The sequence below is a fragment of the Rutilus rutilus genome, assembly GCF_951802725.1.
Source record: "Rutilus rutilus genome assembly, chromosome: 23".
Taxonomy (NCBI): domain Eukaryota; kingdom Metazoa; phylum Chordata; class Actinopteri; order Cypriniformes; family Leuciscidae; genus Rutilus; species Rutilus rutilus.
This window is the reverse complement of record NC_140233.1, coordinates 23,579,398-23,604,060: the sequence shown is the minus strand read 5'-3', so window position 1 is coordinate 23,604,060 and position 24,663 is coordinate 23,579,398. Positions and strand designations below refer to the sequence as shown.

The window sequence follows — 24,663 nt, the reverse complement described above, 5'->3', positions numbered from 1 at the left end:
TCAAATTAGGTCACAGACCGTAAAAGAAAAGCAGCTTTACATTTTCATGTGTTAAAATTCTCATGTATTCTGTATGAGGGGGGGGGAAATAGTGAGCATATTATTATAAATTAAAATATAATAAAAACTATTTATTTTTATTTGGCATTCTATTAAAAACAAAGTTTTTGCAGCAGTGCTCAGTGCTCTTCCCATAAGTGTTTCATTTGTAGTTGATTTTCACCTTATTTGGTGACAATTCAAGATTGCAGGCATATTTACTTTTTTATTTTATTTTTAAGATAAAAATATGAATTGCCGTTAAGATTACATTAATATTAAAGGGTTAGTTCACCCAAAAATTTTAATTCTGTAATTGATTACTTGCCCTCGTGTCGTTCCAAACTCCTAAGACATTTGTTCATCTTCGTAACACAAATGAAGATCTTTTTAATGAAATCGGAGAGCTTTCAAAGCATCCGCGTTGCTTCGTAAAATTGAGGTTAAACCACTGGAGTCGCATGGATTACTGATGTCTTTCCTACCTTTCTGGAGCTTGAAAATGGTAGTTGCGTAGGCTGTCAATGCAGATACATTACAGAAAGCTCTCAGAATGAATATCTTACAGGGCGGTTTGGGACGGGGGTGCCAAATTGTCCTGTTTGCCTGGTAAAGAAGGTCTTCCCTCTGGGGTATCCGCCACGGGGCTGCTGAGAGCAGCTGAATCAACTCGGAGAAACAGGGTTTGGTCCGCCAGAGGGGGGCCACTGGTAGGACTGTGTGTCTACCCTCCCTGATCCTTTTTATGATTTGAGGGAGGAGCGCGACCGGGGGAAAAGCATATAGGGGAAGGCTGGGCCATTCGTGGGCCAGCGCATCCCTGCCCTTCGAGAAAGATATTGGGCAGTGAGAGTTGTCTTCGGAGGCGAAGAGGTCGTCCTCTGCTCTCCCGAAAACATCCCTGATCGTTTGACCCGTTTGGGGATGGAGGCACATGCCCGGCACATGCGTCGCTCTCAGCGAACGCAGGTTGGTCTTTGCCCATAAGAGGCCAGTTCGTACCAGAGCATATGAGCGGAGTGCAGCGGTGAGAATCTCAGCTCCTCGCTCACGGAGCTGTTCACCCCTCCGCTCCCCCAGCCACATCAGGCCAGTCCGCACATTATCGTTCAGCGTTCAATGCTGTTTGCATCGCGCTCCACTCAAATCGTTTTGAGTTTTAAAAGTAAATTAACTATTAGGCCAAAATTCTGATAACTGAACTTTTGCGCAATGTGCACGTGGATTAAAATTTAAATTGGCTTATATCCATTGTCAAACTTAAAAATAAAATAAAATTAATTGCTTTCCTTATCTACAGTTCTTTTGAGTTCACCTTCAAGAACACAAGTTTGGCCAATGTCTGAGGCTTCAGACTCATGCGGTGGTTTCTTGACAGCAGGCCAGCAGCGGAGAAAACCCTCTCTGCGCTCGCAGACCCGCTTGCTGAACACAATGCTGAATGCTGAATACAATGCAAGCTACTTTAGCCAGGCCGGGAAAAGACGTGGAGTTTTCTTTCCAAAATCGAATAACATCTGCGTCCGGGTTCTGTCTCGGGGATGAGAGGTAACACTTTTGGTGCTTCCGATTATGCGTTACTGCTCGCTGAAGTATGACCCGAAAAGGCGAGCTCTTTTTGGTTCAGGCTCGGGATTCAGGTCATCAGCTGGTAGGGTGTCGGTCTCGGGTGTCCCACTGGGAGCGTTCATTTCCTCAGCTTCTTTTATGAGGAGGTCGCGGATCTCCCTGAGTTTGTTGCATGCAGACTCATCTCGGTTATCCATTCTGTCTTGAAACGGGGATCTAACACTGATGCTAAAATATTCCATAGCGAATTGACAAGTTGTTTGCCAATGTTTCTGCAAAAGCAGCGATGCCCATTGGAAGTGCAGCGTGAGTGTCATCGATGAGCAGGGATTTGGTTTCTGTGACAGCAGGGAGGATCAACCACAGGTTCCCTAGCTCCTTCTGCATTTTCTCTGTGAGGTCTGCCAGTGGTGTCAGCACACTGACAAGGTGCATCAGCTGCCGTACTTGATTCAGGGTGATGTTAGCAACATTAGACTTGAGTTTGTTTTACCATAACGGGTCTTTTTGGAACAACCGGATGACCGACTGAATCCTCCGCATCTGGCTGCTCCATCGAGTGGCGCGTGCATTTGTGGGGCGGACACCTTTTTGGTCGGTTTCCTCTGTGTTCAGGGTGCTCTTGCATTCACCAGGTGCCCGACTTTCACTAACAGCCTATTAATGTTGTCATGCTCGTTAACGACACGTTTGCCAGCTTTGATCTCCAGCTGAAGCATGTGAATAGGGCATGTCAGATGTAAATTTGACACAGTAAAGTACTGCTTTATCTTAATTCCCACATTAGTGGTTATCACTTCCACATGGACTTGAGAGGGCACAGGTGGTCCCTCATCCTCCTCTTCATGTTCTGCGCTGCTGCTGGCATCCACGGTCACTTCACCCTCCACCTCCTCTTCAGTGCCAGGGAGGAGGTTAAACGCTGTAGAAGCCTGACTCGCTGTGGGATGGAGGTACTGCCTCTACCGCCCCTTTTTCCAGTAAGCTCATCACTTCGGTGTGGAGGACGTGAGACACGTTGCTCTTCACCAAAGTGTCGACTATGCCCGCGAAGCAGGGTGGATTGCAAGCAAATTAGAGCGAGGAGCCTGTTTCTACTGTTTAAAACCCATCGTGACACACCAGGGATGGCTTTCCATAGTTTCTCATAACTCTTCTCCTCAGCGTCGTCGACGCTCAGCCCTCTGACTCCTCAGTTTTTTCACTCACTGTGTTTGTCCTCTGCATGCAGAGGGGCTCTGCATATGCCATAGCCGTGGCGCAACATTTGCATCAACGTCGCTTGCTCTTTTAGAAATTTGCGTCTCTTAGGCGCCCGCCGGAGAGCGCAGGGAAACAGCGCGACAGCTCACTGAAGTCTGCTGGCTGAAGAGTGTGCTGGTCTGGTGCAGTCTGCTGGCTCTGCTTTCTCTGCGAAGAAGGTGAAGGCTTCGAGTAGAGTTGTTCTGCAAGGTCCGTAGATCGTCGCTGAAGGAGATAAATCTGAATCTATGGTGAAATGCGCGTCTTTTATAGGCAGATGCCCCGCTAATCCTGGCGGAGTCTGCGCTCCGCTTGGCGAGCTGTGTACCGATTGGTTCGCGCAGTTATGCCGCTCTGTGCTTTCGGTTGATCAATCTCATGATGATAGCTGGTTTGTCGCTGTCATTTCTCCGGGGCAGAGGGTGGCATGCCTCAATGTTATCGGAGTCCATTTAAATTCCTGTGGATTGAAGAAAGGTAACCACCTGTTCCAATATGAACTGCCATAGGTTCGTGCAGTTACCACTGACCAGCCAATAAGCTTGCGAGTAGCATCTGCACTATTATGGCTGTGCAGTAGCACTGCGTTATTATACAAAAAGGCTTCAGTATTAGGAGAAAAAGGAGTTTTCCCCATAGCGTATAGCTACGCAATACGACTGACTGTTTGAGAGGGAACATGCTGTGTAGATCAGAGGTTTGATTTCTGGGGTGTTCAGATTGATGTGTGTTTTTTATTTTATTTTATTTTTTTATATACATTTTGTGACCTGTCTCTCTGTCTCAGAAAACATTTATACCCAGTATAACTTTTCTGTCTTAGATTACAATGATGCTCAATATAATCTGTTTGTCTGTCTCAGGTTGGAGTGGGAGCAGGTGTTGGAAAAACAGCGTGTTCTTCAGGACACGTATGACACACTGCAGGCTGAGTTTCAGTTTGAGTTGGATCAGCACACACAGCAGATGGAGCTCAAGCGCCGAGAGTGTTCAGAAATGCAAACCAAGATTAATGTCAGTATTCATTCACATACTCACACAGTTTTAGTTTTCACTTAAGGGATTTTCACACTGTGCTTAACCCTGGGATATTGCCATTCTAAACACAGCTTTTATGAAACCCTGTCCTAGAGCAGGGTTAACACCACTTTTGCACTGTTAACAATGTGTTGCCAAACTGGTGCAGTGTTATAATGTTAAGGCTAAGCCTAAAAGACAGCCAATTGCATTCCTCATATTCGCATACTTTAGACAGTCATAAAGTCACTGCTTGTTGAATAAAAAGTTTCAGTGTTTGACGGGGAAAAAATTCAAATGGTTACAGAAAATACATCTACTGGAGTTAAGAAATGTATTCTTACTTTTTATAGTCTGAAAAAGTCCATTCAGGTAAAACTTGATATATTCAGAAATATATAAAATGAAGATGTGCAGCGCTAGAGCCTTTATGTACAGTGTACAGCAGTTATCACACTGTAGCCCACTGAAGCTAAGCAGCGTTGAGTCTGGTCTCAGTACCTGGATGGGAGACTCCTGGGAAAACTAGGTTGCTGCTGGTGAGGCCAGCAGGGGGCGCTCACTCTGGTCTGTGTGGGTCCTAATGGCCCAGTATAGTGACGGGGACACTATACTGAAACAAGCACTGTCCTTTGCATGAAACTTTAAACCGAGGTCCTGACTCTCTGTGGTCATTAAAAATACCAGGATGTCCTCCTAATCATCCCCATATATACTGATTGGCTTCATCACTCTGTCTCCTCTCCACCAATAAGCCGGTGTGTTGTGGGTAGGGGTGGAACGGTTCACAAATTCCTCGGTTCGGTTTGTATCACGGCTTGTGGTCACGTTTTTCGGTTAGATACAGTATACATTGTTAATGTGTTGTGTGTTTGTTTTTTTTTGTTTTTTTTTTTACACTTTAGAAATACCATACAAATACCATACCAAAATCTACCATTTACAGTATTTAAAAAATAAGGTTTTCTCAAGGTCACGTAATCAAAACAACTGAAAGAATGAGGCAGCTTGATTTTAGGAATAGGCACGTTATTGTGACAATCATAAATTAAATCTGTGAGGTTCTGATACAGCAAGAGGGGAGATGTTGTTAATTTCAACAGGCTTTTCATTTATTTGTCAAAAAAAGTTTACAACTGTTGGCCTTAAACAAACTGTAGCTGAGAACAAAAACACTTATTGTCAAATTTAAATAATAGGCTTTCTTGTCACTGTTACTCCATGTCCTCCTAACCAGACGCGATGCGACACGCGATAAAAGGTAACTTTTCCATGTTAATCCGAGTTTTTGTCCTAACCAGCCGTGACGGCGACACGCTTCAATTCTATTTTAGAAACAGTTCCTATTTCTCCGACGTCGTGGAGAACAGAAAGTATGCTAATCTCAGGTAGTAGGCTACTGTTTATGTGCTTTATTTAATGTTAAAAGCGTCTGTGTGAGTTTGCATATCATTTTGTGTGTCTTTTATAGCCGTACTGAAATCAACAATTCACCTCGGATCTTCTAAATAAATAAAAGTGAACAAGAACGTTCAAATTGTCATTGTTAACAGACAAGTGTATTCTATGACAAGGATTGTTTCAATAACTCAGTATATATTTTTAATAATGTTAAAATGGTGTAATATTCATGAACTTGATTATGTACTTATCCATTTAGTTGAGAGTGCCAGGAGCTTGCCTAGAGAGCCCACTCACTTACGCTCTTCTGATTGGCTGTGATTTCTGATTGACTACATCGTATCCCATAGTTGCATCGCGTCTGGTGTGGACAGTCAAATTATTTGTCGCTGGAATCTTATTGCATTGCATCTGGTTAGGACACGGTGTAACAATCGCCTCTGTGCCAAATGAAAAAATAAAACGTGTTATGCTGTCCATGGCTGGACCCGAACAATACACATGTGTCTCGAACCGTGACAAGTGCATTGAATGGTTCGGATTTTTTGTCATGAACTGTTCAACCCCTAGTTGTGGCCGTTCTGGTGCAGTTTGGCTGCCGTCGCATCATCATCCAGGTGGTGCTGCTCATTGGTGGTGGTTGAGGAGATCCCCACCCTTTCATATGTAAAGCAATTTGAGTACCCAGAAAAGCCCTATATAAATGTAACTAATCAATTAGCTAATTACAGTGTGAAATGTCTTATGAATATCCAGTATTTAACCCAGAATAAATTATGACCAGTGTGAAGCAGTCTAACCCAGGATAATTCAGGGTGAACTATTACAAGTGTGTGTAATATACTGTTCTGTTCACCTATACCCTACTGTTCATGTTTATTATACAGGTTTACTAGTGGTTCAAACATGCTTGGTTGAATGATTTTTAGGTCAGATGTCTGTATTTCATTGTATTGTGTGGTTGAAGGCATAGCTATTATTAAAGCATTGACCGTATAGTATGGTTTTTCGTTTGTAGGAGTTGCAGCATACTCTTCAGGAGGAGAAAGAGCAGAACAACAGTGTGAGATCCCAGCTGACCACACACCAAGAGAGTGTGTCCAAGTGAGTGATAGAGATTCGAAAACATGTATAAATGATGGACTTTTTGATACAACTCTATATAGTGATAGTTTTGTTGTTGTAGTTTTCCTCCATCTTTTCTTGCGTGCATAAGTGTCTAAATACTTTTGGGGCGTGTGTGTGTGGAGAGAGCCAGAGAGAAATGAATGCACTTATAATTTGCATTACATTTACATTTACATTTATTCATTTAGCTGACACTTTTATCCAAAGCGACTTACAATTGCTATATATGTCAGAGGTCGCACGCCTCTGGAGCAACTAGGGGTTAAGTGTCTTGCTCAGGGACACATTGGTGTCTCACAGTGGATTCGAACCCGGGTCTCTCACACCAAAGGCATGTGTCTTATCCATTGCGCCACACCACCCACCACGCATTATGTGCACCTATAGAAGTTTTGATGTTGAGTGTTTTTCAGAGAGCTTGTGCAGTCTGTAGAAGAGAATTCCTCACTGAAGAAACACATCACTGACCTGACAAACAAAAATCAACAACAGGTGTGTGTGTCCGTTAACAATTTTAGTCTTTTGTAATTTGCATGATGATGTTCTGATGCTGTATTACATGACCTCTACATGTCTGTTTGGTTCTGATGTGTCTGTGCAGTGTGATGAGATCAGTGCTCTACAGCAGAGTGTGTGTTCAGCCAACATGACTATCAACAGCCTCAAGCAGAAGATAGAACAGGACAAAGTGAGAATGCAATACACTGATCACAAAAAGCAGGAATCTTTCACTCACTGTAAAAATGTCTCTAAAAAAAAAGGTTAGGTTATATAACAATAGTTTATGCATTGGGTGTCAAGAACAAATAAACAGCATAAAATGTATTTAATGCAATATTAAGTGTTAATGGTTATAACTTAATGTTAATATTCAACATGTTTAAGGTCGATGCAAATGGTATATGTAGAAATTAACATTAATGGAACAAGACAAAACACACTTACGGTTTCAGTAAAATACTCATATTTACACTCTGAAAACTGCTGGAAAAACTGATCTTAAAGTCAGCATGAAACTCAAGTTGCAATAGTCTTCTCTATTGTGACAGACATCCAAGTGAAATGGGTTCTCAAACAAGAAAAAATGTAGGGTGGGACTTGTACAGCATTAACTAGGATTTACACGGATAAATAATTTGTAAAAAATACTGCAATATTCCATTAAAAAAGATTTGTCAATTTTGATTTCAAATGTGACTTTAAAGTGTGTTCATGGTAAACCATAAACACAAGCAACTTATGATTGCTGTCATTAGGTTGAATACCGAAAATATCATGATTCGTGCAATTAGTTGTTTACTGTGTATGATCTTATAGGTTTCTGATATTGATGTTTATATTGAGGTTAATCTAAATATACATGTTACTGCAATTAAATGTGTTATATGTAATTCTTATTGTAACCTATGTTTTAATGAAAAACAAGACTAAGACGGACTGACTAACAATAGGATTTAGTTTTTCCTCTGCTGTGTTACGACTTGGGTTTCACTATGTGTGTGTGTGCAGGATGTGGTGCTGGAGTTTATGCAGGAGACCAGAGAGCTTCGGAGTGAGATGGCTGAGAGAGATCAGACTGTGTGTTTGCTGCGAGGAGAGATCGCTGACATCAGTGTGAGTTGCCCTATCCATACCCTACATGCTCATAATGCTTTAGGTAGGTTGTATTGATATATTAAGTGTTGTACCTGCAGGGGAAGTACAGCACAGTTTGTACTGAGAAAGAGCAGATGAAAGAGAACATCACACAAATGCAGAACGAACTACAGGAGCTGCGAGAAGCTTCAGACAGGCGTCTTGCTTCTGACCGTGTAGAGGTATGTGTGTAACGGTTTACGTTTTGCTTCTGACAGTGTTGGGGTATGTGTGTAACTGGGTTAAGTTTTCATATTTTGTCACAAGCCGAAACTGAAGTATGTGTGTGTCACAGCTGGAGCTGCTGCAGGAAGATATGTCCTATGCTACTGATGAGATGGAGAGACTCGGTAAAGTGGTGGAGGAACAAGCTGCTTTATTGGAGAGGTCTAGGACTCTGAACACAGAGAAAGAGAACAATATAAACACCCTAGAGGAACAGGTACTGCCCCTGCTACGTTCCACCTCAATTCATGCTGCAGTTTTTAAATCAAATATATAGGAGTTAATGTAGAGTCCACTTGGCATTCAGTCATTATCGATGGCTCTCTGCAATACTTGATTCTGATTGAACAGTCGTGGTATTTTGCAGTCAAATGTTTTTGAATAATGACCTCTAAACCAGTGGTTCTCAACTGGTGTGTTGCAAACCAAAAATGGGTCTCGGAGTTGTTCCGATGTGTCTTAGACTGCAGGCAAACAATGTGAAATCCAATTATTAAAATGCAATATATTCAAGTATAGGTAGGATAACAGTATTCATCAACTTTCAAAAGTGTGGAGAAAATGCTTCTCGAACTCAGACCACCTCCTACAGGTAGTCTCGGGTTCGATACCATGATGCGCTCCTAGGTGCTCATTACAGCTTTTACATTACCAATTTTTCATGCAAACCGTGCCCTGTTTCGAGCTAAACTGCCAGTGTGAAAGCACTCGGTAACAATTTAGTTTAGGGTCCAATTCTCACTATTAACTAGTTGCTTCTCAGCATGCATATTACTATGATATTGACTGTTTATTAGTATTTATAAACCACATGCCTTATTCTGCATGACCATTTTCTACATGCCTTACTCCTAAACTTAACAACTACCTTACTAACTAATAAGTTTTGAGGCAAAAGTCGTAGTTAATAGTTAGTTAATAGCGAGAATTGGACCATAATCTAAAGTGTGACCAAGCACCCTTAGTACAAGCTAGTTGAATCAGACAAACGTCCACAATATGCATGAAAACATAACAGAATGATTTCGGGTGCACACACTTTCACAGGTGAAACAGCTGAATGATCAGATTAACCTTCTGAGAGTGAGAGAGTCTGTCAATCAACCTCCAGCTGCTGCCACACCCAAAGGAAAAATACAGGTGTGTGTGTGTGTGTGTGTGTGTGTGTGTGTGTGTGTGTGTGTGTGTGTGTGTGTGTGTGTGTGTGTGTGTGTGTGTGTGTGTGTGTGTGTGTGTGTAAGAGAGAGAGTGCTTGCTCTTGATTGTGATTAAAGAGTCAATTTAAAAATGAAGCCTTTGTCAAACATTGTCTGTTTTTTTCAGACACCCCAAACCCCCGGTGGCTTTAGCTCAAGTCTGTCTCAGGTGCTGGAGTGTCAGGAGAGAGAGCTGGAGAGTCGACGCTCTTCAATGATCACCATGGAGGTTCTGCTGAAGGAACTCAACGCAGAGCGCACATCCAAGAACCAGGAGATCGTCAGATTAAAGGTTATGCTCATGCACACGCACAGTTCCCACTTCAGTTACAGCTGTTACAGTTAATCTCACAGCTTATTATATAATTAAATTGTAATTGTTATTTTGTTTAATGAAAGTTTTCAGGAGGTTCATTCTACATAAAAATGTTTGCCCTGTGCATCTGTAGGCCCAGCTGAATGAAAAAGAGATTGTGCGAATGGAGATTCAAACACTGTTGGACCAGTTTTACACCGTCCAGAATCAGCAACAGCAGGGCAGCTGTGCGCAAAAGTAAGAATGATTCACTCATACACTCGTTCATACGTGTGTGTGTTCTGTCTATGACGTTATCTCTTTGCTTTGTCTTTATAGAGATGTGAAGGAGACCATACCCATTTCTGTGCTGAGAGAACTACAAGAAGAGAGGAAAGTGAAAGTATGTCCAGGCAAGATCTAAAAAAATCTCTATATGAATTAGATTACATCAACCCTCTGGAGTCTAGACTGTTTCCAGTAACCTGGGTCAATGATGTGACCCAATGCAAGATTTTTATTTTAGAAAAGTTCAACGGTTCAGAGAGTCAGTTTTTATCACTTATATCGTGCTTATATCACTGTTACCACTTTTCTGGTAATGTATGCGTGTAGAACTTATATGCAGCATCTTGCTTAGAAAAAGATGTTGGTGGTGACGGTTGACTTGAGTAGCTACTATAGTATTTGATATTGGAATAACTAGGTTGTGTTTGCATGTGTGATAGAGAGGGATGTTGTTATCTGCGTCTGCCATGGCTAACAGTATTGAGCGATGGTGTCACTGAAACAGTTGAACTACTTTCACTTGGAACATTTTTCCATGCATGAATGTTTTCAAGGCCCTCCTAACATGGAGATCAGAGCAACATCAAGGTAGCAAAATGTAAATGTCTGAAAGTATATTTTTGAAGAAGTAATTGCTTCAGGTTTTTTTGTTGTCTTTATAACTTTTGGTGTAATCCAATTGCATTTATTCATGACTAACTTGGTAAAAAGGTACATTAGAAATACATATAGTATGTACCTTTTTACCAAGCCCTTTTAAACGACGCACTGGATTGAATTGTGTTAAGTTGAATCTCTTTTTTTTCCTCAGTGCTCCATGATGATGCAGTTGACTGATGCTCAGACAGCGTAAGTGAATATAATGAATTTAATCTATTTTGGAATAAGGCTGTAACATAACAAAATGTGGAAAAAGTGAAGCACTGTGAAAACTTTACGGATGTTGTGTGTGTGTGTGTGCGCATGAGGCCCCTGCGCAATCATTTGAATAGTTTCCTTGCAACAGCGGAAACGACTTAAAACACTTGAATGTGAACCGAAACTCAGCACTACTTGTCGCATAGTTTTCAGTTTTTTCTTTTGTTTTGTTACTATTATAGAATACAGCTTTTATTGTCATTGTAAACAACGAAATTACAAATAGTCACCATGCTCACTCAGCAAATCAACAAATATTAGAAAACAATAAATATACATGGAGTTAACATAGAATGAAAATAAATAACATAAGATAGGATTAAATAACAAAAAATGAGATGAGTAAACGTGCTGAAAATGAGAATGGAATTAACATGTTACTCTCTGTGGACCTTGATTATTGCACACTGAGGAGGTGTGAGGGATTATGGGTAGCAGCAGTGTTCGGTATAGTCACAGCCCTGGGAAAGAACTATTTTTCTTCCGGGAGGTCTGAGTGATATTCCTGTATTTCCTCCCAGATGGCAGAAGGTTAAACAGGTGATGGCTTGGATGAGATGGTCTTTTATAATGTTTTGAGCTCGCAAGCAAAGTGAGGTGTAAACTGAGTCCAGGTCTCGTAGTTGATGGCACTGTGATATAAGTTCACCGGCAGTTTCTGGGGTAGACCGGATCTCTTAAGTGTCCTCAGATAATATAGGCGCTGCTGGGCTTTTCCCACCACTGCGGAGCTCCTCTGTGATTTGTACCCCCAGAAACTTGAAACACGTGATCCTCTCCACTGCATCTCCATTTATGAGGAGTGGGACATGTTCAATCCTTTCTGTTTTCCTGTAGTTGATGATTATTTCCTTTGTTTTCCTGATGTTGAGTGTGAGTTTGTGGTAATCACACCATGTGTGCAATCTCTGTACCTCTTGTCTGTATGCTGTTTCACTGTTGTTTGTTATCAGTCCAATGACAGTAGTGCCGTTCTCAAACTTGACACTATGGTTTGTGGGGTGAGTAGCAACTAGCAACGCAGTCATTTGTGAAAAGAGTGTAAAGCAGTGGGCTAGGAACACAACCCTGCGGTGCTCCTGTGCTCAGGGTCAGGGTGGATGAGATGTGTTTTCCCAGCATTACTGTCTAGGGGTGTAAGAAAAAATCGATACACATGAGTATCGCGATATTTTATTTTGCAATACTGTATCGATTTTCAAAAACGCAATATCGTTTTTTTTTTGTTTTTTTTTTTTTACGTCCAAAAATATTCATGGTAAGACGGTGGTTCACGTTTATGTTGTTTAAAAGGCTCGCCGAACGGTGCGTGTCCACTGGCACGGAGCGAGCGGAGCAAGCGTTTTCAATTCATTCCATGGAAGTCGAGCTTCACGCTCAGCAGTGCAGGACCGGAGAAAGCGTTGAGAGCGACTGAGAGCGTCAAAAGGTTGGGCAGTTCTCGACTTTATGCAAATATAAAGCGAAAAACGCGGTCGGCAGTTTATGATGGATTTAGTGCGTAAATCATTTTGTTTACAAATTAGATGCTTTGCAGTTGTTTATATATGTTAAAGATTTTATTTTGGATGTGTTTATTGTTATTATATTGGCTGGGTTTATAAAATTGAAAGGATCTTTGCTTGGTGCATTTGGAAACAAAGCTTGTCTATTTCTAAATGTAACCGCGTGCATGATGATTAATTATACTGTCCGTGTGTTGAAAAAAACAAACACACTCGTAACAGACACACCCCAAAGCGGAGACGTTACAGCGTTGCCAGCGGCACCGAGCGTAGTTTTGCCGCTGTAGTGGACGCGCACCGTGAAGCTGCGTTCACACCAAACGCGAATAGAGTGTCTGGCGCGAGTGATTTCAATGTTAAGTTAATGCAAAGACGCGTTTACGCGCGTTTGGAGGTCCTGTGGCGCGAATGAGGCGTTTAGCGCGGCAGACGTTAATTTGCCTCATTCGCGCTTCCAGTTCTTTTAAAATCTTTTATCACATAAAAACTTGATTTCAATAGGCCTATATGACACATTCATTTTGTTCACTTTCATTCATTTTCGTCCAGTTCACGTTGTTGTTTTGTATTGTGACAGGGGCTATGTATTTTCTTTTATTATGGCCTACTTGAGAAATATAAAAATTTGCTCACTAAGAACCTGTGAACCACAATACCAAACTGGCAGTCTGATTTTCTGTGAACTGAATTGTTAACCTAAAGTAAACTTCTTTGACTTTTATGCACAGCATGTCTTTTTTTTTTTATATAATTTTTTCTAAAATTATAGTCCTACTTTAAAAAAATCCCAATATATCGCCTAATGCACAGTATCGAAATATATTGCAATATATTGAATCGTGACCCATGTTTCGTGATACGTATCGTATCGCCAGATTCTTGCCAATACACAGCCCTATTACTGTCTGTGTTTGATCCGTTAAAAAGTCTAAAATCCAGTTGCTTGTCGGTGCATTTAGCTCTAGATTGTATAGTTTTGTGATTTAGTTTGATGGGAACTATAGTGTTAAAGACTGAACTGTAATCGACTAAGAGAATCCTGGCATAGGAGTTAGTCTGTTCTAGATGCTTCAGAACAGTGTGTAAAACCATGGAAATTGCATCATCTTTCGATCTGTTTGCCTTGTAAGCAAACTGCAGCTGGTCTGTGTTTGCAGGCATTAGTTCCTAATGTGGGAGAGGATCAGCCTCTCCAGGGGCCGGTTGCACCAGTAAGCCGGCAAGTTACAATTTAGCCTAGTTTTGCCGTAAATGAGCACTAAGTTACAACTTTCGCACTACTAAATATTTTGATCTCCACATGAACAACTATGTGTGCATGCCAAGCAACTCGGGAGTATCATGGCATTCTGCTGGGTGATTCTGCCTAGCCACTTAAAAAGTGGGTGATTACACCATACCTAAACCCTTCCACACAAGCAGAGGAGAAATTAAATTCTGCACATACCAAAACACGGGTAACAGTGGAAAGAAGGTGTAATAAAAAGGTGGTCATGTCTCCACAGGGGTTTGTGACAGCAGACAGGCTAATATTTCAGATGAAGTAGTACAGGTTTTGAATACACCCCAAATGTCCTTGTTACTAATTGCAATGGAGCCAGAGAGCAGCAAAGGTGAAAGGAGCATGCATTGCATTGCATAATTTGTCCATGCTGTGGAAAATGCATGTTGATGATCTGGGAGGTGAAGAGATTGAGGAGGTCCTGCAGGAAGAGCACTGTAGACAATTTCAAGACCCAGAATACGGGCCAGGCTTAGCTCTCAGAACACTTCCAGAGAGAACATATTTTGTGCAAGGAAAATCCTCAATTTTTAACTCCCTCTTTTGCATTTATTTTATGTCCTGCCAAATCTCACCCTTCTTGCGGTTTCTGACATTAGTTTAATTTGCTTTGAAGGACTGTTTTGTTTTCTTTGCATCCATCAATTAAAATAAGAATTTCTTCATCACTGAAATTTTTTCTTCCCATTTCTTTTCTCCTCCTTTTCAATTAAAAGTTTAATGTTTTGAGTTTGATAACATTTGCTTTAATTATTATTATTTATTTTTTTCAGTTTAGGCCAGTCAAGAATGAGTTTGAAAATACGTGCTGTTCAGAATATTTCCTGTTTACCTATTAGAAGGCTTGTGATTAGTTTAAGAAAAATAGACGTCATTCAATGCGATAACACATTACTTTTAAGGAGAGTTTACGACCTATTTTCTGCCTGAAAAACAAATGGAGCTACCGAATAAAGTACAGAGTTAGTTATAAACTAGCTAGTAGTTACTAAGCCTCTAGTTTGGACTTTATTTTTAACCTCGCGCACAAGCAGATCTGTTTGCTCTCTGGAGACGTGTTCAGTTTTTCCGCTTGCAGATTCTGCCATCTAAATAGCGAATCCGCCATGGTGCGATCACAACTGGCTTTTAAAGGTCCCATATTGTCAAAACTGAAATTTTCTGGCTTTTTTCATGATAACAGAGGTCTAGTGGCTATGTAACTACCATATAGGCTAAGTTTCAAATCCATTCTGTGTCAATCCACAGACAAATGCACATAGCCTGTATAAAGTAGCTGTGCTTTTTCACAAGCCGTTGTGACTTGCATAAAAATGGGACATCAGAACTACTGTCACCGCCTTCAGTCACCACTGCCCACTGCTAAACCCCTGGAAAACAAATTTTGGTATTTTCAATGGGTCACAGACACATTCTGTCTTAATTAATTTACTTCTAATTTAACAAAATCTTGTCAGTTAACAGTTAATGATCTTTTTACGAGCGCGGGCAAAGAAATGAACATCCCTAGCTTTGACCAGTCCTTAACCCAGATCTACACTGCAAGTGTTTGAAGTGGCAATTATTATTTTATTTTTTAGTCGATGGCCTGTTAATGTCATGATGCAAACCTTTTCCAACCTCTATTTTCACCGTCCAAATGCAATGAAACCATTTTTACAAATGTCTGAGTTGATTGCCATTAAACTCCACAACATTAACAAACTACCCAACCCCCTGTTTGTGTGTGTTACAGACTCCAGCGTAATGAGGTTACTCTTGCCCAGTCTCAGACGTGTGTGCAGGAACTGACCACTGAACTTAGGAATCGTTGCCTGGAGCTGCGGGATCTGCGGGAGAAAGACCATCAACAAGAAAAACTGCAGCAGGTCAGAGAGAAAGCAATAGCCGCTTTTCCACTGTCGGGCCAGTGCAAGGGCTAACAACGTGACGGGCGAAGCCAATAGCCTTGGACCTCAAGCACAGGAGCCCAAAATCAAGTTGTGTTTCTGCTGCAGGGCTACTGGCCTGACAGTGGAAATGCAACTTCAATGGGCTCTGTTACTACTGTTACGATTCTTAACCGCATAGCTGCGATTAGGCTACACTCTGGTCACGTGACACGCGAGAGTAAAGCATATAGGCCTGGCATACAGGAAAGAACCGTTTATGTTTAATTTATGTGATATTGTGTTATAGATTCTCTCTCCAACGATTCTGGATCGATTCAGAGAATTTCAGAATCGAGTCTGAGCTTAGTTTTTAAACGGTGTTGTGTTAGCGGGCCCTAAGTTATTACTAATGATCTTTGCAACGGAAGTGAATCGATCAAAACTAACTTTAGCTGGACAATAATTTTATTCTAGAGCTGCTGTAAAGCCAAAACAATCTCTGTTACTTTAATTTCCTATTATCTCTGTAAAGCTGCTTTGAAACAATTCATATTGTTAAAAGCGCTATATAAATGAAGGTGACTTGACTTGACATAGATGCGTGTGCTTTAGAAACAACAGTATTCTGCGGGCGGGGCGACTCAAGTAATTGTTCTCTTAAAGGAACACGCCAACTTTTTGGGACTTTAGCTTATTCACCGTATCCCCCAGAGTTAGATAAGTCCATACATACCCTTCTCATCTCCGTGCGTACTGTAACTCTGTCTGACGCACACACCGCTAGCCTAGCTTAGCACAAACTTAGCACTGGAGGTAAATGGCTCCAGCTAGCATACTGCTCCCAATAAGTGACAAAATAACGCCAACATTTTCCTATTTACATGTTGTGACTTGTATAGTCAGAGTGTATACAAATAACAAGGTCACATGAGACACAGCCATCTTCTAACCGTATACATACTGGGACCTATATTGTCAGAAGGCGAAGCACTGCCACTTGGGCCGAGTGATTTGCTCGCAGCACCTGAGAAGCCCCGTGGTGAGGAGCAGAGAGTTCGCTCAGAGTTGGAGTAAATCACTCCGCAGAAGTAGCAGTGCTTCGCCCTCTGGGAATATAGTTCCCAGTATGTATACGGTTAGAAAATGGCTGTCTCATGTGACCTTGTTATTTGTACACGCTGTGACTATACAAGTTTTAAGCTGAAAATTCATTCAAATGTCTTAAATGTTGAGGTTAGCTGGTAGCCTGATATAATAACATTGGAAATGAGCAGTGTTGTTGACAAAACAATGCTTGGAAGTTGGAACAGTTGAGGGAATTCACCACCTTGGAATTATAAGGTTCTATCTTGCAAAACATTAAAGGGTTAGTTCACCCAAAAATGAAAATTCTGTCAGTAATTACTCACCCTCATGTTGTTCCAACCCCGTAAGACCTTCGTTCATCTTCGGAACACAAATTAAGATATTTTTTTATTAAATCTGAGAGCTGGATCACTCCTCCATAGGCTTCTAAGACATTATAACTTGCTGGCCCAGAAAATGTATTAAAGACATTGTTAATATAGTCCAAGTGACTACAGTGGCTCAATCTTAAGTTTATAAAGCGACGAGAATACTTTTTGTGCAAAAAAAAAACGACTTTATTCCATTATTCATTTCCTTCTCTCTGGGCCTAGAGTTTTTTCACGTAGTATAACTGCGCAGCGCTTCTGTGTTGTACGTCACACATAGGCTCACTATTGGCCGACGCTGGTCATGTGTTTGATGCGCGTGACGTACAACACAGAAGCGCTGCGCTGTTTTACTATGTGAACTCACTCGAGGCCCAGAGAGAAGGAAATGAATTGTGGAATAAAGTCGTTATTTTTGTGTTTTTTTGCGCACAAAAAGTATTCTCGTCGCTTTATAAACTTAAGATTGAGCCACTGTAGTCACTTGGACTATATTAATGATGTCTTTAATACATTTTCTGGGCCAGCAAGTTATAATATATAAGGTATAAAGTTATAAAAATGTCAGCTAGAATCTTATAATTTAATTAAAATTGTTTTATTTCTGCAATGAGTGCAAATGAAAAACTTTCCTGATGACGCTGACTGATGTCCAATCAATCTTTGACGCCGTTTTAAACCGTTCCAGCACAATGTTTTCTGTGCGTGCACACCCAAAGCGTGTGCACAAAGCCGCCTCTCAGACAGCCTATTAGTTAGACTTTGGTATTGAAATTTGAATAAAAAAAATTAGAAATGTCACTGTTGTTTACATTGTCTCTTTACAACTTTAGTTATTAGTTGTTGTATTCCATGTTTCTGACCCATTTAGCCTTGTATTCTGATTTATTTATTTATTTGTTTTTGTGGTGGGGCCCCAACAGGTAAAAATGTGAACTACTGACCAAATCCTTTATGAATGAACCCTGATAATGGGGAAAGGGGATTGGTTGGACATTACTACTTAAAATACTAATTATTTGATTCTCAGCCCATTTGGTTCCAGAACTGTATGACTGTCTTTTGTGGACCACTAAAGGACAATATGTAGCGCAAGAGTCAGAAAACTAGGTTATGAAACTCTATATACAATAGTTTTGTTGTGAAGAGACCAAAATTCAAGAAATAATTAAAATCTTCATCTGTAGCAGTTAAATCTCATTCGCAGACATGTTATTGATATCAACAATGGATGTCATCGCCATCAAAGCTGAGGCAAAGCTTCTTAACCTTGCAGTGTTTGAATATACACACATGAGATTCCATAGCAGGGAAACTGGTGGCCAGAACACTGAGCAAAATTCTTTCTTCCATGGAACACAAAAGAAGAAAAGTCAAATGGATTTGGAACAAAATGAGGATTAGCAAATGATGACAGAATGTTCCTTTTTGGTAATCTGTCCCTTAAGTTCATTTAAATGTGTGTAAATGTAAATCCTTAATTGTAACCCTAGTGGTGTCTTTCAGGAAATTGAGGTTCTGAGAAAGCAGGTGGACCATCTGACCGAGGAAAATGGGAAACTGTTGGGTCATCAGAACCCCAAGCAGAAGATTGAGTACCTGGTCAAATTGAAAAAGGAGATCACCAAACTTCAGGAGGTCAGTATGAACCCACAGTTTTTATGCACAAAACCAGAGACGAGAGACGTATGAGACAGAGAACATACACTCGTTTACATGGGAAAAATCATAACACTCAAAGTGGCAGCTGTAGTCCTGTCTTAAAAAATTTACTTTTTCATAGAGGCATAGCATGCTCAATATGGCCATCCAATTGAAGAGGCAATCCCTGTTTATCCAGAACATATTCGATTAATCTTCCAAGATGTCCGGTCTCTGTATTTCCTTCCCAGCAGAGGTCCAGACAATACTTTTTGTGTGTGTGTGTGTGTGTGGTGGTTTAGGACTGCCGTGGACAGCTGACTGTTAAAGGGATACTCCACTTTTTTCGGAAATATGCTCATTTTACAACTCCCCCAGAGGTAAACAGTTGAGTTTTACCGTTTTCGAATCCATTCAGCCGATCTCCAGGTCTGACGGTACCACTTTTAGCATAGCTTAGCATAGATCATTGATTCTGATGAGTCCAGTAGCATTTCTTTCAAAATGACCAAAGAGTTTCAATATTTTTCCTATTTAAAACTTGACTCTTCTGTAGTTAAACCGTGTACTAAGATCGACGGAAAATGAAAAGTTGCGATTTTCTAAGCCTATATGACTAGGAACTACTCTCATTCCGGCGTAATAATCAAGGAACTGTGCGGCTGTACCATGAGTGCAGCAGGCCTAGTGATATGACGCAGCGCCTGAAAATAGGTCTAATAGGTTAGACAAACTTAGTCCCGGTCACGTTGGAAGAAGTTACCGAGCTGGGGACTATTTTCAGGCGCTACGTCATATCATTACGCCTGCTGCACCCATGGTACAGCCGCACAGTTCCTTGATTATTACGCCGGAATGAGAGTAGTTCCTAGCCATATAGGCTTAGAAAATCGCAACTTTTCATTTTCCGTCGATCTTGGTACACGGTTTAACTACAGAAGAGTCAAGTTTTAAATAGGAAAAATATTGAAACTCTTTGGTCATTTTGAAAGAAATGCTACTGGACTCATCAGAATCAATGATCTGTGCTAAGCTATGCTAAAAGTGGTACCGTCAGACCTGGAGATCGGCTGAATGGATTCGAAAACGGTAAAACTCAACTGTTTAACTCTGGGGGAGTTGTAAAATGAGCATATTTCCGAAAAAAGTGGAGTATCCCTTTAACGTTTTTGGTATTCTTCATATTCTGTGTGGCGGTCAGTTCACAGCAGTGACAGAAATAATCTTTTCCAATACGTTTCAGTTCATTTTTACCTTTTATTGGCATTTTTACCTTTATAAATTTAATTTAAACCTAATTATATGCATGCATCATCTGATTTGTGTCTATTTCATACATTTAATTAAATTAAATTATAATAATAAGACACAATAGGGCTGTTACCAATCAAATTAAATTAGTATCAACCAAATCTTTGCAATGGAGAGGAAACACAGAAGCTGCATTTGAAATGGCATTTGGATGCTTTTACACAGACATAAATAATGTTTTGATGTTTTAAACATAAAACGTGGAATATTGGTATTTGAAATGATTTAAAACATGAAAAGATACTTTAAATGTGAAATTAAAACCGCCAGTAGGTGGCAGCAAATCAGTAGCCGCGTTTCCATTACCCTACAAATTGCGCAAATTGAAGTTGTGAATTGAAAATACGCCCAATGGAAACACGTCAATTTCGCAAAATCTTCCATTTATCGCAAAAAAGTTTTTACGCTCGCATGAGGTGGTTTTTCAGACAATTTGAAAAAGAAATATTTCGCAAAACTGCAATGGAAACCGTTTTTGTGCATTTACAGGTCACCTGACGTAATGACGCGGTGTGTTGGGACAGAATACGAGACAGAGCTCTTTATTAAATTCATAAAAGACAAAAGAATTACAGGATAATGGATTCTAAACCTCAAATAAATGCCACAATTAAGACCTTGAAGTAGAAATGAGGGAGAAACACCCAGAAGCACCTCATATGTGCCGTTCTCAAGTATAATAAGGGTCGTTCCTTACCATTAATGCTTTGAAAACACACATACATCTCCGTTGGCGAAATAGTTAAAAACACTGTCCAAAAAATGTCACTTAACTTCTATTTTATTAAACTTGTATAAAATAAAAATCACATTTGTTGTTATGCTAATATCTGGAGAAAAACTGCACTCTTCGTGTGATATTAGATTAGATTAACTATATTAAATTATATGAACCGACTAAATCACACAGTGAAAGCGTGAAAATCTAACTGCGCACCCGTACTAGTCTAATCTACAAGACTACATCACGTAGTGTATGCGTACATATGGGTGTGTGTGAAGCATTATACTACGGTATTAAACAAGCTAGGTAAATGCATTTTTTGTATAAAAAAAGGGTATACGTTATAATCGCTAACATAGCAGACTACATCGGTGACAAAAGTACATTGGTTATAATTATTTAATTTTTTCATGATTTATTAATAACTCAGCATAATCTGTATTAAAGAGAAAATAATCCCTTCATCCGATTTTTAAAGTGAATAAAATAGCCTTGAGTTACTGGAGTTCCTCAATTTCTGAAAAACTTTGTTCTCTCAAACCAGACTTTGCGTGTGTCTGTGGTGAGGTAAAAGGGGAGCAGGCAGTGGACCAAAGCACTGTAAGGCAAGGGAGGGGGGGCTCAATGTTTAAAAGGTGGGGGGGGGGGTTTGCCGCGTTTGCATTTGCATTGTTTTACTACTTACTAGGGCTGGGAGAAAATTTAAATCCATTTATCGCAATTTTTTTTATATATTTTTTTTATTCCGGAATCGATATTAATTTAAATTCAATTGCTTTATTTTTGTCCTTGCTTGTAGATGAGGTTGACAGAAGTTAGCCACTTTCGTTCCAACAGAGGATGAAATGTGTTGTTATCTGTGAGTGTTAAGTGACGTAATATCCCAAGTGAACGCGTGGAAGAGACGTGAGACTGAAAGCACTGAAAAGCCCTTGCGCTAAGACAGTAGAGCTGCACAATTCATCTTTAAAAGACTGATCTCGATTCAAACACCCACACGATCTTTCAATTCGTCTGTCTATTAAACTTTGACAAAATCATATCGCAACATTCAAAGCTGTGTTGGCGCTGCCGCTGACCCGGAGAGAGTCGTCATGAAACAGCTTCACAAAGTCTTTTCAACCTCATAGTATCATTATTTCTGTGATACAATACTTAAAATGATCATAGAAGTACTAAAAGTTTAAAGTTCAGATATGAACACTGATGTCTACGATAGCGTGCTTAAAAAAAAAAAAAAACTTGGTGCTTAAAATAACGCATTTATGGATTACATTGTTTCGCCACTAAGTGGCGTAAAAGTAAAAAATATATTTGTTATTGAATAATTTATTCAAGAGAATGTAGTATTGTATTATGCTTCTGAAATAAAAGTCAGAAAGATGTGATGATTTGTTTTTGTAAATATGACTCATCTTGTACATCATGTACAGTCTGTATAAGTGTATGATTTAACTTTTCCCAATGGTCTAGTGTTTAAAAAAATTGCAATATATTACAATATCGAATCGCAATACTTGTAGAATCGCCATTCTTAAAAAAATCGGGAGATAGGTGTATCGTCCCAGCCCTACTACTTACGCAGTTATTTTAAGTATATATCATTATATTATTTACAAATACACATATTTTGATTACATTTTTAGGGATGGACAACCCTCAGATAGGGGGGTCCTGACCCCCCCGTGATTTCCGCCTATGCGTACATGAGCACATGATGTGCACCACAGACTAATCACTTATCAGCTTCTCCTCTGTTTTATATTTAAAGAATTAAGTTGGACCATTTTGGTTACCATTCTTCTTGTGTTCATTTCAGTTTCCAAACTCTCTGAATTCAGATCATTTATTTAGAGACTGTACATTGTACATATCCGAACATAATAATAAACTTTATTAAACTTACACATAAAAAAATGTTGTCATTCTCTATATCATACTTGTTTTGTTGTCTGACAGAAAACATGTAAATGAGAACAGCTTTATTAGACATTCGGCTATATTAAAATACAGTGTGTGAGCATGGACTGGGAGGAACGACGTCATGACTATACTAATTGACGCATAATGTCATCTAGCGACATTTAGTGACTTTTTGGGCAGACTTTAGCTACTTTCCTTTGAAAATAGTTGGCAGCACTGTGTGTATGGCCATGTGACTCATAAAAGATAGCCTTCTGTATGTGTTTTCAGGGTTTTCCTCTTGAAGTCTGGACCATTTTTATATTTTGCTTAAAATAAGTATCTACTAAATACAAATAGCATATATAATAATCAACATGCTCTCATGAGCAGAAAACAAAGTTACCTAGTAATTTCAAAGTTTCATGGTCTTTCCTTGCAATCTACAAATAATTTTCTCAATTGTAACAATGTTTATTATGAAATGCCCTTAACATGCTGATTAATAGGCCTAATGCTAAATGTAGTGTCAAACCTGGTTTGAATGATCAAAGGCATAAATCAATTAGAGCTGCCCCCTAATAGTGGACTAAACGTTAGTCGTCAAGAAGAGGCCTTGGTTGACTACGTTTTAATTAGTCGGTTAGTCACAGAAAAAAGAAAAAAAAACGGGAATTGGTAAAGTCACGCAGTGAGAAGATCGTTCAAAAATTCTCATCATTTACTCACCCTCAACTTGTTCCAAACCTGTACAAGTTTCTTTCTTCTGATGAACACAAAAGAAGATATTTTAAAGAATGTTGGTAACCGGACAGTAGCCATTGGCTTCCAAAGTTGGGAAAAAAAATACTCGACCGTCAACTGTCATGAACAACATGAGGGTGAGTAAATGATGACAGAATTCCTTTAACACGGCTGGCTCATGCGGTAATGTCGGGCAGAAAATTCGACTTGTGGGAATACTTGGACAAAAAGGTGATGTGCAACCTCAAACATGACTTTAAAACATGTAGACCTAAGTAGCCTGACGTTAGTCACTTTACATGGCCACTTCTCTAATGTTTACCTAGATAAATGCGTGCTATTATTAGCCGCATATCCAAGTGTACGTGCGGAGTGTGGAAGCTAAATGAGAACCTCTTACTGCACAAACTGTTTAACTTCCATGTCGTCCATGTCTTCGGTGTGCATCTTCTCTGGCTTCATTATATAATGTATCGGTTTTGTTTGTGTTTTTATTCGATGTTAAGGCTGTACTATAGTGTTTACATTGTTTCTCTTCTAACTGATTCATTTTGCTGTATATTTATGTATTTGTTTGTTTATAATCTGTGTGTCCTACATTTATTTAAAAACAAAAAATTTTTTAAAGATAAGCCAGTTAATTATATTATAGGTTATTAATTGTGTTTACATTCTGATCTTAGAAAAGGTAACCCTCAGAGAGTCTTCGTTTAGCAGTCACACTCAGTGCCTTCCCGGTCAGAAGTGACCGGACACCTAAAAATGAAACTTCCTCCATCCCAGTAAAAACCAATGCAATTTATTTTTGTTCTATAATATTTATTCTTTTTAATTTAGTATTTTGAGACAATTTGATTGAACTTATTAATATTTATGCAATATTTATAGTCCATTTTTTGCCATTGAAAATAATGTTTTTTTTTTTTTTATTATTATTTTTTTGTTTGTTTTTTTTATGCGGTATTTTCGGTTAAAATAGAGACTAGGCTTTCAGAAAAAGAAAAAAAACAATTTATTAAACATAAAATTAAATAAATCATGTTATTGCATGGGTTTACCACTAGATGCCTGTAATAGCTCTAAATGGAGATGCTTGTGAATTCTAGTTGTTTTTGGACCAAATTACTTACTTTTAAGATGTGGATTGATTGTATTTTTTTAGAAATTGTCAAATAATACTTTTTGCCAAGGTTTATAACATTTTATTCATTATTATTTTAATAATTTTAATAATTATTATATTAATTATATATATATATATATTTTAATTATAATT

At 39.5% G+C, this 24,663-nt stretch overlaps 1 protein-coding gene across 2 annotated transcripts in view; it reads left to right on the top strand.

The window, feature by feature from the left end:
* The window catches only part of kif15 (kinesin family member 15), a 41,168-nt gene that overhangs the window by 14,315 nt on the left and 2,190 nt on the right, over positions 1-24,663 (top strand). For both annotated transcript variants that reach the window (XM_084397883.1, XM_084397882.1), the window contains exons 21-34: positions 3,714-3,864; positions 6,287-6,372; positions 6,810-6,888; positions 6,998-7,084; positions 7,906-8,010; positions 8,091-8,213; positions 8,327-8,473; positions 9,304-9,396; positions 9,580-9,744; positions 9,902-10,005; positions 10,087-10,150; positions 10,847-10,884; positions 15,476-15,608; positions 18,572-18,703. In XM_084397883.1, the coding sequence (XP_084254009.1) occupies positions 3,714-3,864; positions 6,287-6,372; positions 6,810-6,888; positions 6,998-7,084; positions 7,906-8,010; positions 8,091-8,213; positions 8,327-8,473; positions 9,304-9,396; positions 9,580-9,744; positions 9,902-10,005; positions 10,087-10,150; positions 10,847-10,884; positions 15,476-15,608; positions 18,572-18,703 (1,507 nt within the window). The remainder of the gene's footprint in view (positions 1-3,713; positions 3,865-6,286; positions 6,373-6,809; positions 6,889-6,997; positions 7,085-7,905; positions 8,011-8,090; positions 8,214-8,326; positions 8,474-9,303; positions 9,397-9,579; positions 9,745-9,901; positions 10,006-10,086; positions 10,151-10,846; positions 10,885-15,475; positions 15,609-18,571; positions 18,704-24,663) is intronic.